The sequence below is a fragment of the Schistocerca americana genome, chromosome 2 (genome assembly GCF_021461395.2).
Source record: "Schistocerca americana isolate TAMUIC-IGC-003095 chromosome 2, iqSchAmer2.1, whole genome shotgun sequence".
Taxonomy (NCBI): Eukaryota; Metazoa; Arthropoda; class Insecta; order Orthoptera; family Acrididae; genus Schistocerca; species Schistocerca americana.
Window position 1 is genome coordinate 557,856,335 of NC_060120.1, and position 15,535 is coordinate 557,871,869.

At 37.9% G+C, this 15,535-nt stretch overlaps 1 protein-coding gene across 1 annotated transcript; it reads right to left on the reverse strand.

The window, feature by feature from the left end:
- Positions 1–1,045: 1,045 nt before the first annotated feature.
- Positions 1,046–15,420, reverse strand: LOC124595951 (60S ribosomal protein L8). Its single transcript, XM_047134872.1, has 5 exons — positions 15,264–15,420; positions 14,965–15,109; positions 14,177–14,318; positions 1,822–2,040; positions 1,046–1,368 (listed from the first exon to the last, which is right to left on the reverse strand). The coding sequence occupies exons 2-5, from the start codon at positions 15,100–15,102 to the stop codon at positions 1,091–1,093; spliced, it is 777 nt and encodes a 258-aa protein (XP_046990828.1). The 5' UTR covers positions 15,103–15,109; positions 15,264–15,420; the 3' UTR covers positions 1,046–1,090.
- Between the last annotated feature and the right edge of the window lie 115 nt (positions 15,421–15,535).

The following is a 15,535-nucleotide window of genomic DNA, read 5'->3' on the forward strand; positions in this document are numbered from 1 at the left end:
AGCACCCTGACAAAAAGTCAACGTGAAATCTCATGGGTGGGGGATGAAGGCTGTCCACACATGCAGCCAAATCTAACACTTCAGTATCAATAACCTGAGGAGGTCCATCTTCTCATTTAAGTGATCTGTTTCCTATAGAAGTCCCAAGACCTAAGGGTCTGAATATATTTTACAAAACATATATTTAGACACGTGATAAGTAAGAAAATAGGTTACTAAAAATAAATAATTACCATATGTGCGCGGTAACATAATTTAATTGCAACATCTACATGAGAACTTTCATTCCCAGAAAGTGACATACTTCTCTCATACCTGCACTAATGACCTACAAAGGTGCTAGACTGTTGTGAATGTTTAGTGCTTGTGACGTACCATGAACAAATGACATTGTACTAATTTTCACACATCAGAACATTCCCAAATCCATGATTTCCTTTTACTGTCATAAATATACACAAGTATTGAATTATATATAAAAACAAAGATGAGGTGACTTACCGAACAAAAGCGCTGGCAGGTCGATAGATACACAAACAAACACAAACATACACACAAAATTCAGCTTTCGCAACAAACTGTTGCCTCATCAGGAAAGAGGGAAGGAGAGGGGAAGACGAAAGGAAGTGTGTTTTAAGGGAGAGGGTAAGGAGTCATTCCAATCCCGGGAGCGGAAAGACTTACCTTAGGGGGAAAAAAGGACAGTATTGAATTAAATAGAGAGATTATATTCCCATCAAATGAGTAACAGCTCAGGGCTATTGCCAAATATTCCTGATTTGTTGGGTATAACAACTGTACATCACATACATGCCATCCTGCACTTATGAATCAGCCAAATGGTCTATTCTGCATCAGCTGCCCTCAGAAACTCATAGCACCATAGAACTTTGCTATCAGGAGCATGTTTACTTTTCTGCATGCAAACCACCCCCCTCCCTCAACACACACACCGAACAGAACTTTCACAACAAACATATTCATGCGCCGTCAACTACAGAAAAACCTGGTATGCCAAAAATAATGTATCAGAAAAACCAATTAATATCTTTGAATCATTTTATTTGCTTAATTTTTATACAACCAGTATTTAATCATCTCCCTTCTTTGTGTCTGTTTTGCCACCACGGATCCTTCCAGTTCTTCTGGCAGCAATAAGACCAATCTTTCTACCAGCACTAGTTCCACGTTTAACTGTTGAAGCTTTTCCAATGTGCTGATGGTTACCACCACCATGAGGATGTTCAACTGGATTCATAGCTACTCCTCTTACTTTAGGCCAGCAATTACGCTTAGCCTTGTATTTATGATATGCACGCCCAGCTTTAAGAATTGGCTTATCAATTCTTCCACCTCCAGCAACAATGCCTGTAAATGGAATAAATAACAGAATAAAGTAATTTATCATGAAACATTTACAATGCTGCTTAAGTACCCGACAGAGAAAAATTGACAACAGACCCAGGAATGGTCATCTCTTACCTCCCAAATCAAGCAGTTGCATAAGTAAAAGAAATATAAAAGAGATTTTACACAACTTTTAGCTATAAAGAATGCTTTGAATTACCTTCTAATACTTTGAGAGATAAAAAAAAAAAAGATGTTAGCCCATTAACTCAGAAAGAGCCTCTAATATTACACTCATGATGCTTCAGAATCAGTTATAGAATTCATCATCGTGAACAGGCTAACAGTTACACTAATACGTTTATGAAGAAGAGATTTGCATAAATTTAACTGAATGTCCACATTAATTCAACACATACAAGTCTCACTGACCACTAAAACTGGACCACTACACTGTTTTACAATAATACCTACCAACCATGGCTCGATTGTTTGAAGGTATAACTTTCTTTGCACCTGATGGCAACTTCACACGAGTTTTCTTAGTGTCTGGATTATGTGCAATCACAGTTGCATAATTGCCCGACACACGAGCAAGGCGACCACGGTCTCCTGTTTTCTCCTCTAAGTTGCAAACAATTGTCCCTTCTGGCATTGTACCAACAGGCATCACATTTCCAATTTGCAAGTTTGCTGTAACATACAAAAAAGGTGATGAAACTGTCAATACTCTACTGGGAGTAAAATACTTCATATGCTGGGGGCAGCGAGGGAGGCAACACACCATTAATTTTTAGTGCAAATGAAATTTACTGCAAACACTACACACACTTATTTAAGTTCAGGGACATGTACACAAATACTAGATATTATATCAATGACATTCAGAATAAAAACATTTATTGTACCAGAACAAACATAAATGTTAATATTTTAACTGATCGTACAAAGAGACCTTCTCCACTTCATGCTTGCCCATTTCAATAGACGTAACAAGTAAATTTCGTTGGTGTGAGCCGCACTCATTCTGCTGAAGGATTCATCACATGGACAGTTTTTCTGCAATAGAAATCTGCCATACAGGTATTGCCACACATTCACCAGATGGGTTACACTTGAGTGAAACCTGACCAGCATCCAAGACCGTAGTGAAATATGACATCACTTGACAAAGGAGATAAACAGCAGGAAGACAAGTACAGGGAAGGACCATTCATTATAAAATATGTTTGGGCCCCAGGTCAAACAGTACTGGCTCATAAAATATTCAAACCCCCAGGAAAAAGAAGCTGGTGGGTGCAACATACCAATTTAGAAACACGCCAGTATAAAACCATCATGTTAACACTACAACTTCACCTTTATTAGAAATATACAATTGGAAACACTTCATTGTAACTAATTTTAGAATCTCAAACTGTCTAATTATTGAAGTATGCACTGTCTCCCACCTTCCAAATGATTTGGTATGTGAATTACAGTGGGCCCTTCCATTTAATCTGAACTCCAAACCATGGCCCATCTTTTCACTTTTACAAATCAATGCCAGAGGAGAAATTAAGACATAACAAACAGCTAATAATTTAAGTGCTTGTACACATGATGCAGCAGTCAGAACACTACTACATTCCATAACAACATACAGGTAAGGTTAATAGCACTGCTTTGCTAATTGTCTGCAGCAACATTAGAAGCTGGGTTGCACAATACTGTCATATGATGTCAAGTGTAAATGCTTTCTCAGGTAGAACACATATTACTTATTAATTTGGGGGTCTTGGGAAGAAAATTTCTAAGTTACAGTACATACTGGACACACTGTACTACTGTATTTTAGTCATCTGTTATGTGTCAACACAACAAAAGCAATTGCACGGGAACACACAATTTCCTTGAAACTCAACTTTGCTGCAATTTTAATAGCTTATGTGTGAATGACATTAATAAAGGAGAAAAAGTTTACATGTTCCAATCTTTCACCTCAACAAGAATTAAATTCCGAATTATTTAGCAATACAGAAGCACTGTGTTGTTGTTAGGTATACAAACAAAAGGAACACAGCTTTGCTAGTATTTGGAATGAACTTCCTTTTTCAAAGTTGTATGAAAAGAGCATGCGCAGTAGTGGGCTAAAGCAAAATTATTTGTTAGAGTATCAGTTCTTACCAGTCAAAACTACAAAAATTTAACTGAAAACTAAAACAATGAAAAATTCCCAGGATTCTAAGAAATCCTGGGTTTCTCCCCATTTTCCCAGGCATGAAAAAATTTCAGAGTTTTTCCCGGGACATATACACCCTGATAAAACACTATTTGAAGTAGGCACAGGAAATAGCTTTCATCATACTTTCGGATTTTGGATGCAGTGAAATAGTTCACATTCCAAACCGCCATTGCAAGAAGTCAGATAGGATATCAAATACTGACATTCACTGACTACTGCCAGGCAACCAAGGACTATTGATTCATTGATAGGGAGATGTGCCACATAACTGCTAGCAGGGATGTATGTTTCCCGGAGGATGAGAATTTTCCAAATTTGAAGATAGAGGAACATAAATCACAAATACCTCACAATTTAAACAAAAAGCAGTTTTTCACATAATCTATACTTCACCAGGGTTGCTACAAGTTTCCCCAAGTGAAATTTCCTGTTTTCCAGACAAGTTTGAGCATTTTTTCCTGATGAATTTTGAGATCTCAAGGGTAAGTTAAGATGTAAGTTGACTATTTGTCTTTGCAGGTACAGGAAACAATAGAGCAAATGAGGAAATATCTATTGAAAAAGCTTTGAAGCAGATGGCATTTCCTGGCATGAACAAAAATCTTAAGTACTAAGATTACCTTTTGTAATGAACTGTTTTTGGATGGAGAAAGCAAGCCAAAAGGTATATGTATTTCATTAAGACCATTGGTGTTAAAGCACATTTGGTGACTAAAATATGCATTTCCTTGGAGATGCAAGACACATTTAAAATACCTTCACTGATTTCAGAAGTAACCTCAGAAAAAAGTAGGTCCCTTGAAAGAAGTGTGTAAGATGAAGGACAATCGTGTAAACCAACACTGTAGGTGACCGGCAATAGTAGCATATGAAGTACCAGTGACAGATGATTTCTTCTTCTTCTTATCGCCCATACTAACATATGAACTACTTTTGAAGTGCCAAAATGTACTAAAATAAATAAAATGTCTATAAAACACCACACTGCACAATGTGCTTGTAGTAAGACAGTCAATTCCTGGAATCTGTTGCCCATGGCATCTGGCCTTCTGAGGATCACCCCAGTCCTGGGTCCATGAATAAACCATGAAAATCTGCTGCATTACGCAACACACAAACAGACATGGCCTGCGAGTGGATCAGTGAGACTAGATCTGATGGGCAGGACTTGCACATTAGTGGGAACCGAATGGCTTCAGATCAGCAGACTTGATCCATTACAGATACCCGCAGAAATGGCTTCCAGTTTAGGCGCATCGTGGAAATCAAACCTTGTGGCCAACTATTCACGAGCCACAGGCAGCATGTTGAAATTAGACCACCATGATCAATCCGCGCAACGTATAATTTGTTCAAATACTCTGAGAATCAATAATGAGGATAGGTAGCAACTCACTGTAAATATGATTGCCAAGCTGCAAACAGGCACATAGAAAAATGACAATCACACTCTCTCAACTAAATTTTCAGACAAAGCCTTCATCAGGAAAGGAGAGCAAATGTGCACAAAATCACTCAGGCACACATGATCGCTGTCTTGGGCCACTGTGTTTGGAGAGAATCAGATCTAACAAAACCACTCCTCACACCTCCCTGCCTCTTGGTGGCAGCTGCGAGGCTAGTGGCAAGATGTGATAGAACTGACTGCAAGCCGTGGGGAGTGGTATGAAGAACAGAAGCAACAGGAATGAGGGAGTAGGGAAGCAGCACACGTACTCCACAGCGCCCAACCAGTGACCATGCATGACACCTCAGTAAACAACCATTTCATATACTGACAAAAACGAGATTTTTCCAGTGTTTTTTATTTTTTCAAATTTCCCTGACGTGTGTGAAATTCCCTGATTTCCAGAACCTGTGACAACACTGTTCACATACTGAAGAAATTTAATCATAGATAGGGGTAATGAATACTTATGGTCTTGCCAGTGATTGATGGTGATGAATATTATGACAAAAAATAGATCACATAGTTCAACAAAGTGTTACAAGGTCAATCACAAATTCAGTGAAGGGACTGACCATTTTATTTATAACTTGCAAGGAAGACTTCCAAAGACACACAAATGTCAGTAACTTCGGAAGGGATGAATAAAGAAGAGTGGAAAAGCAATTACACAACAATTCACTCACTATGATACACTGGAAGAGGTACCCCAAAGGGCACACATATCTCCATGTGAAGTGAGTATGAAAGATAAAGCTTGGGGTTGGCATACACCAGAAACATTAAAGGCACATCTAATAGAAGGATGCTCTCAAGTTCAAGGTGATAATTATCAAGAAACCTTCCCACCAGCAGATAAGCTCAAATTAGATATTCTATATATGGCAGCTGAAAGGCACCTTAAGATCAAACATGTTAACACCATCTCTATTGAAACCTCAAGGAAGGAAATATCTTGTCATTCCACCAGAAAACTTTGTAGCTCCTGGAAAAGTATGGAGAATGGAGAAAGCAGTTTATGGACTTATGCCTGGCCAGAACTGCAATAAAAAAATTGATGGGATGACATGTAAACAAACTGAAAATATGCTATTATTTGTAACAGACAAATGTTTTGGAATCACATCAAAAATCTTTCAAAGAGATTTTTTAAGACTAAAGATTTAAGACTGGTAAGCTAATACCTGGCATGGGAATTACAGAAATGAGAAAAAATTGGATCTGCCAAGAAAAGTTTGAGAAATTTGAAACAAATGAAGACAAGCCAATGTCAACAACTCTCAATCTCAATTTGGCCCCTGTATGTACTTTATCAGGAGGCAATGGGTATTTATACAAAAATGTATTGTGTTGTCTATATCCTTAATAAATATGATCACTGTTTTAAAAGCCACTGGCTGTTAGCATAGGCATCCACAACAGAGACATGCCCTCGTGCAATCTGCTCATTAAATTCTCAATTTCTAACAACAATTGTCTGTGATTGTTCTAAGCCTTAGATATTACACTGTCTAGCACAACTGGAAATAGCAGTTGGCATGGTTCTTCAATAATGCATCTAACTGGAAGACAAGGGTCACCTTGGCTCAAAATCTATTCTACCTGCTAATTTGAGGCTGGTTTCACAAGGGATATCTCATCTAATGCAATACTAGTCCTGGGCTACAATTTCCCCAAAAGATATTGCTTTCAAAATGCATTTTGATAAAGTGAAGGCACGAAAATAATGCAATAAATCTGCTGAGATCATTGGATATGAAATTTTGTAAGCATAGTGTTTTTGCTGATTTGTTCTGTTGCCCAACAGGCTACTGACAAACTTACTTTTTTCCCAATGCCAAATTTTTAATTCAGATTGTCAATCACACTTTTTGGTATATGACTGACAATACTTGTTTGTAACTTCTTGGCTGCCCATATTTAATCAGGAAGATAAATTTTCCCATCAATGAATAAAATAAGTTTTACTTATATTCTTATTAATAGTAGAAAATGGTGTAATTTATGTATATTAATGAAATACGCAGATCACTTAAGTATCAAAGAAATCAAGCCTAAAAACATTGAGTGATTACCCAGCAATTCTTTGAGGCTTAGTTTTTTGTATTTCCTCTCAGATATAGTCCTTAGGGCACAATAAGTCTCAAACTTACCAACCAACAATGTAAGGAAACTGATGGATTGCTATTCGCTGTAAAGAAAACATGTCGAGTTGCGGACAGGCATAATGAAAAGACTGTTACACATCTAGCGTTCGGCTGAAGTCTTCTTCAGAAAAGGAGAAGAGAGAGAGAGTGCATGCATGCACAAAGCAAGCAAATCTCAAACATGACCATTTCCTGCAACTCTGACCAGACCAAGCTGTCGTAGATGACCATCATGTGTGTATGAGGTGTGCTTGCTCATGAATGAATGTGTGTGTCTTTTCCTTTTCCTTCGCTTTGGCCAAAAGTTAAATGTGTAACAGTCTTTTCATTATACCTGTCTGCAACTCAACGTGTCATCTTTACAGCAAGTAGCAATCTATCGTTTTCCTTATAATTTCAACTTGCCAGTTTCCACTGTTATAATTACTGATCAGCTATACCAAAAATTTTAGAATATTGCCCCCTATTGGTTAGATTTCTTTGGACACCCTTGCTTGTCGTCATAAATGTTGAGATATCTAAAGGTAAACAATCATAAGCTAAAAACTGGTTCTCTCTAGCTACGGCAACAGAGAAATAATGACCTTCAGTGATGCAGGCTGGGTAATAAAATCAGTGGCAGATACTTGAACTGGTTCATACACACATGGAAAATTCTTTAATTTTGTGGTCTAGTAGAAAACAAACTTTTCTACTCGTGAAGCTGATTACATGACTGACAGCTATTCAAAATTTTAAGTTATATCCATGAGTCACAAAGCAGGTTAAAATATATTTGATATAAGAGCCATACAGCCAGATAAGATAAGAATCTAGTGACAAATTCTAAAAATATTTAGTCAGAAAGTAGCAGTTAGACTGTTAATGTTGAACATCTGTCTTCTAAAGAAATATTAGTTGGTACTTTCACAAAACCCCTCAGTAATGCTAGACATGAAACATGTAAGAAACCTGCCTTGTAAAATAAGTTGGAGTGTGGCTTCATTTGAACATAAAACTGTGTTTGCATATCAATATAATGATATTTTTGGAGTATGTACATTAATATTGACAGCTTTCTGTTTACTCCTTGTTTTTGCTGTTAATTTGCATTTGTGTATATGTAATCACTGCAAAGCACATACTATTTTTTCATTTAACAAAATCTTTTGCACAACTTTCACATTAATTATACTAAAAATGCTGAACAGTTTCTACAGCCACTGGCACAGCATGGGATACTGTAACTAGGCTTTATAAAATCTGTTGCTTCCCAAAAATAGGTTATTTGATGCTGAAGTACGAGAATTGTTACTAATAATGAAATATACTTAGTTCGGTATCAAGCAGCTATTTTTTAAACAAATGAGTTTACACAAATTGTGTAAGAATGAACACACTCCTGTGTTGATATAATGCTTACACAATGTTAGAGCAATTGAACAAGGAATTTGTCGCAAGCCCGGAAAATTTGTTGCAACACCTAGTGGAATTCTGCACCACACACAAGAGATGCAATTTCATCCATTGCAAGGTTTTTAAAACAGTGTGAGAAAAGCATTGTACTTAAATCTAAATCTAATTAGTAACAAAGTTTAAGTGCAAGGTGTTGTTTAGTAATTTTACCGTGTGTGTGACACACACACACACACACACACACACACACACACACACACACACACACACACACAGAGAGAGAGAGAGAGAGAGAGAGAGAGAGAGAGAGAGAGAGAGAGAGAGAGAGAAATAGTCTTACCAGATCCACAGAATTTACAATTCTGTAAATACAGCAAGGCACTGGCACAACAATTGTTGAGTGTGACAGGTTTGCCAAGACATATTCACAATTTGGCCTTCTCATCTTATAAATAATTGTAATTCTTAGAAATGTGTGAGCTTGCTTTTTTTGCAGTAGTTTGCTCAAGGTAAAGTAACAATTTTACTCCGACTTCTGAAGGTTAGTATGATGAATTATTCACATGTCCCTGCTGTGTTGGCAGCTCTTGCACTGCATGCTGATGTTGGCAATTTGATCCTGTTGTTCGTGTCAAGTCAGGTGATAAGTGTCAGCAGCTAATGAGAATCGCTGTTATCTAATAACTTGTTTTGGTGAAAGCTAAGGATTAGTGAGTATTGATCTGGTTATTGTGGGCTATAAAGTTGGTTACTGGTTTTCGTCTGTTTCTCTGGATGTAACAATTCCCTTCGGATACTTTTTCATATTCCAATGTTATGCTACGAGTTGTGAAATTAAATAATGTGACTGGAGGAAAGCTGTCTGTGGTAAGGGATTGATCCTAGTGGAGCTGAGCTCTAGGTTGGGTTAAAACATTACAGTTAGGGTTGCAAAACACAATGAATGTGACTTGAGGAAAAATGGGTGTGGTGGAGGGGCTGCTCTGTAACATTAGCCAGATAATTGTTTCGAGAACTTTGTGGCACATTTTTGCAATAATTCATGAGGTTGTGGTTATACTGGAACTTAAGAGTGCAGTTTGAATTTTAAGAATATTCTGTTTTATGATGACATTCTGCACAATAGGGCCTATATTCCATTATGCCACACTGAAATTTCACACATTCCACACCATGACATTTATCAAATGCTTTTCTCATTGGTTCTGCCATTTTGTCTAATCATCCGCCACATATACTGTGTTCACATATCACTCACCACACAACCAGTTACCAACTGCAGCATGCGACACAGAAACCACCAAACCACAAGCACACTTTTACCTGATCAAGTACCCAAATGTTTAGCTAAAATTTTAGCAACCCATCAGGACCTTAAGAACTGCTTTTCTTCAAGAGATTATACTTTTTGCACTAACATTTTTAGTAATTCCTTGAAACTACTTATTTTCAAATAAATTGTAATAAAAATAAGGTGGACCAAAATTGTGCCTCTTCCTGAGGGCAGACAAGTGAATACAAGTAAAACCATGAAAGCTAAACACAAAACATCCACAGGTGGCCACAATATTTGCCAGTCCCACTTCAATTGCAAGGTTTTCATATCCTGGCCAAATACAAATATGCCAAATCTGTTATCAGCAATAAGAATGGCAACAAATGGTTGGAAACCAACCACTACTAATTCATGTTCCAAAACAACATTTCTGCGACTGCTCTTCAAACCGGATGAGAGATAAGTTATGAAATTTTAAGCCCCTTTTACACGACTGACTGACTTGATTGACGTGAGAGGGTATACTGCAATACCCCTGGTGTTACAATCTGCACTGATTTTCACTCGTCTCATGTGGTCATATTTCATTTAAACATCAGCAGCAAAATTGATTGCATTGGGAGAACTGTCTGCTGAGCAGTTTACCACCTGAACAATGTCAAGTGCAGTTATGAGAGACTAAACATTTCAAAAAGTTTACAATACACTGCAGTAACAAAAGGTAGGAAAAACCAACGAGTTTATTAATGACCAAAGCAGAATTCATAGTGGACCTTCTTGTCAAAAGTCCGTGTTAATTAAGTACACTCTTGACAACAAAGAATAAGAAGTGTCATCCAAACATTTCAAAACACACATTGATTTGCTCAAGATAATGTGTAAAACATGTCGAGTAATATCTAGAACACAATAAATAGTGTTTTTCGTATTCATTCTTAGTATCTTGTTTCCTTGCTATATGTCAAATAACATCAAAATTAATGTATCTCTTAACTATAGCAGTATTGCATTACCTTTCTCATGTACAAGAAATGCAACTGTTACATAACAGTATTTCCACATTATAAAAAAAACATAACTCTTTGGTAATTTCCAAGAATGTTTGCCTATTGAAGCCGCAGGCTCCAAACAATATACAGTAGAGTCCCATTAATCCGAAGTAATTGGGACTGGACCTTGTTCGGATTAGCTGGAATTACTGTGTTGAATTTCTAGAATGAAGCATACCAAGCAGATAAGTAGGTACACCGCAGTAGAAAAAAAATGGGAACACAGGTGGGAACAATGGCTCACTCTCACTCCCTGCCCTTGTTGAGACCTTTGTTGTGTGAGGCCAGTGCACTGCCAATTGGCTCGCAAAACGCTTGGTTATGTTAGTTATCAATCGCTGGCATGCGTAACAGTTGTATTCGTTCAGGTTTAGTTGTGTACATATTTTCGTCACAAGTAAACAGAAATATACATTACCTCAGAGAAAAACTGAATGCTTTGAAGCAGATAGACATTGGTGAGAATGTGTCTAAACTGTCAACACCACTGGGTATTGGTAAAGCAACCATTTGCGATTGAAAGAAGACCGAGTGAAACTTGAACATACTTGTGCCACATCTTCGGAAAAAAACACACTATAATTTGGCAGACTCTGAAACAGTCTCAGTACGATGAAGAGGGTTAATCTTTTCCTTTGGTTTCACAGAAAAGAGAAAGAGGAACTCTTCCGAATGGAGCACTGGTTCATGAGAATGCTGTTTACCCAAACACGTTAATGAATGGTGATGAGTCAGTGTGAATATGGGTTGGTTGAACAGGTTCAAAAAACATCATGGAATCCATAAGCTAACAATAACTGGAGAGAAGCTTTCTTCTCCTCATGATGCAGTGAAGGAATACTTGGGGGAGTTTGACAAAATAAGAGATGTGACTGTTAGCATGTAGCAACAGTGCTGGTAATCACAAGGTGCCTTTAATGCTGATAGGCAAATTTGCTTGGCCCAGAGCTTTTAAAAACTGCAACACGAAGTCCCTGCCGATATATTATCGTAACCAGAAAAAAGCAAGGATGGATGGTAAGCTGTTAAAAGAATAGTTTCAGGCCCAGTTTGTTACCTCTGTTGAACAGTTTTCTAAGGAAAATCATTTGACGGGTCAACAGAAGCGTCCGATCCCATGCGTCGGCTTTGACCCGTGACGTAAGGGTGTTGTCGTGTGTGACGTCATGACAGCGCGGAGTTTGGTTTGAGTGTGGCTGTCTCCAGTTCTGTTTTATCTTATTTTATTTACTTTTCTGATCTGTTCGTTCTATCTCGTGAGATTTTTTTTTTTAATTTAAAAACACTTATTACTTATTTTAAATATCTGTTTCCTCGAATTTCTGTTTTAGTTTATTATATTTATCTTTCTGATCTGTTCGTTCTATCTCGTGAGATTTTTTTTTTAAAAAGAAAAAACACTAATCAGCTACTGAAGCATCTTTATCTTCTATGGGTTGCAGGGGTTACGACCCCTGGGGAGGTGGGTGGGTATTCATGCATGGCTGTCTTCACTTACACGTTGTAGCTACGCAAGGCGTCTAAATTTGTTTATATTTAGTTTGTCCCCCACCCAAAACACCCCATTTCCCGCGCTTGTCCCGTTAGTGTCAATAGGGTTCTTGTGGAAAGTGTGTGTGTGTGTGTGTGTGTGTGTGTGTGTGTGTGTGTGTGTGTTTTTGTTTCCACCATATTTGTGACGTCATGGGTCAAAGCAGACGGGTGGGATCGGACGCTTCCGTATTTCCTCATTTGTCTCCCAATGCAATACTTTTGATTGATAAGATCTCACCCCAGCGCTGAGGAATTATGTGATGGAGAAATTGTGGCGAAGTTTTTGCCGTTGAATGTTACACCACTTTTACAGCTGGTGGACCAGAGCGTACTGCAAACATTAAAACCAATTTACAGGAAACTATTTTCAAGAATGCTGATAGTATTCCTTTAGTGGACTAAACAAAAAAAAAGACCAATGTGAAGGATGTCATTTATTGGGCCACTGAGGCATGGCAGAATATTTAACAAAATACTCTACGAAAACTGTGGACATCTCTTCAATTCCAGGACAACCTAGTTGAAAATGAAGAGGAAAATCTACTACAAATGATACAGACAATCCCTTGACGTGACGAAACTAGTGAAGGAGATGTAGATGAGTGGATGGCAGCTGATGGGGCGTTTGTGGAGAACCTTATTGACACTGATTTAGTTGCTGCTGTGACAAGACCAGGAAGAACTGGACTGCTGTGACTGAAGCGACAATGAGGCTGAAATTGACAAAGGAGAGCTGCTGCCACACAGTGACGCAGCAGAAGCCCCTTCACCTCGCACTATGTTATTTGGAGCAACAGCCCACTGTTACACGTGCTGATTTGCTGTTTACAAGACACTGGAGCAGCTATGCGTCATAACAGACTGCCTAGTAAGTTTGACAGCTTTTCTTTCACTGTTATGAATTGTTTAAACCTAATTTTTTCTTGCCAATTTTTCTAATACATGTTTACTGTGCTATGAAAATTTAAATAGTGTGTGTGTGTACAGCAGCTTACCGCACGATTTTCCATACTTACACTAACACTTTTCATATTCAGATTAACCAAATGTTCGGATTACTAGGGTTCGTATTAGCAGGATTCTGCTGTATATCAAACATGTGATTCTAAATCGATCATGCAATTAAGGTGGCAGGTGTTATGAGCACGTTTATGGTGGCCACTACAGCAACGACTAAAGAAGAGCATTACTAAAATAGTAGTAATCATAAAGGAAACTACCTACCTCACTCATCATTAACATTGTCGAGAAATTCCATTTGATGACTATGCTACAGCAAGCATACCCTTTTTGCCGTAACCTGGGTAGACTGCCAGTGTCGCGCAAAAATATGGGTAGTGTGTCACATTTCCGACAAAAACTCAAACAATTTTCTACATTGCATAAACATGGGATTAGATTCTTCACGAGGCAATCGGCCAAAGAAACATCTACAATACCAGACATCCCACTCACTACCAACAAATTGTTTGGGTTTTCCTAGCAACTCACAAATAATTTATCGTACTGCAAGGCACCACAATCGCGTGATCAGTTTAGAATCGCACGTTTGATATATATTGTTTTTCGCCTGCGGCTTCAATAGGGAAACATTCTTGGAAATTACCAACAAAATCAAACTGTTACACAACAGTATTTCTAGGTTAAAAAACGTAATTCATTAATTAACAAACTACAAACAACTTCATGAAACAAACAGTTCTGACACTTGACAGATAATTGGTTCATTGCAAGTCAAATTACTAAAAAAGGTTATACCTTTCTTTCCACAGTACAGGAACTGACCCGTGTACATGCCTTCTGGCGCAATAAAGAGTTCTTTACGCGTCTTGAATCTGTATGGATCCCTGAAGTGAACAACTGCAAGCGGAGCCCCACGTCCTGGATCATGTATGATATCCTGAAAGCAATTTGTCATCATCCGACAAAGCAATTTGTCAACAGACAGCACAAAGAAATTCGAATATATAATTAAAATTCTAAACATATAACCACTTTACAGGGAGTTTAACATATATGTTATACACGATCAAATGAGAGCATATGTAGGGCTACACTATCCATAAAACACCACTTATCAGCTAAGTATATGGTCTTATAGCCATGAGAAGCACGTCTTAATTACGCCGCTGAAGACATTTACCTAAATAGTCATTACAAAGGACGAAGTTATTTTCTTGACCATACACTATGGAACTCACAACAAAAGAAATTCATGCCTAGTATGTCATTCCAGGCCGTTACTTTTACACACCACTTACTTACCGACAGGAGAAACAAAAATGTCACCTTTCGCTAGAAGCTAAACCGCAAATAGTAAAATAATAATGGGACGTTAAACAAAGGAATTGGTGATCCAAGTCAATACAAACCAAGACATTAATACAGAATCAAGAACTGTGGTACAGTAATGACAGTGCCGTCACACAGCGTATTGATCAGATTCAAACATTCCTAATGCCCGACGTAGATTGACGTAACTTTAAGAACGAAATGTGTATTATACATTTACGAACTATGCATGAAAGGTAAACGCTGATTTTTACCTTAACAACTCCTTTAATATAACCATGGCGTTCAGCGAAGTCTAAAGCTCGAAGTCTTGGCGCCCCTTTCCTGTGTTTTGTGTGGGAACGAAACACACTGCCAGCACCCTTCCTCTGAGCTCGTATCACACGTCCCATTTCTAACCTGCAATTAAGTACGGGACATGTTAGCGAAAAATCTCTGTTGATATGCAATTCAGTTCACTCAACTTAATAATCACAAATAAATAATAGGAAAATGTGAGAATAGTAACAGAATATCTCGATTGAAAGAGATTTCCTTCACACGCTAAAATTACCAGCTTTCAATCCAACTCGTACACTCCTGAAGACCCACACGGAAGCAGCAGGAAATTGAGTTCGACGACTCTCGCAAGTCGATATATCGCTGTACAAGAGGTCGATGGAACTACTCGAACAGTAATTTGCTTCTTTGCTAATGAGATTACAATAACAGAATTCTTACGTGAACTAAAGAATTTGATCTAAATAAAAAATATGAGACTGAAATAAATAGGAATTAAAATATGTCAATGGAAAATTTGGGAAGGAAAAAGTGACGTCAGAGGTA

What these genes read in the sequence shown, in the direction of transcription:
- LOC124595951 (XM_047134872.1), bottom strand. Translation starts at nt 15,102, where the DNA reads ATGGGACGTGTGATACGAGCTCAGAGGAAGGGTGCTGGCAGTGTGTTT. An exon ending in ATATTAAAGGAGTTGTTAAG is followed by an intron (nt 14,319 to 14,964) that starts GTAAAAATCAGC and finishes AATTGCTTTCAG; the next exon opens with GATATCATACATGATCCAGG. An exon ending in CCTGTACTGTGGAAAGAAAG is followed by an intron (nt 2,041 to 14,176) that starts GTATAACCTTTT and finishes TGTATGTTACAG; the next exon opens with CAAACTTGCAAATTGGAAAT.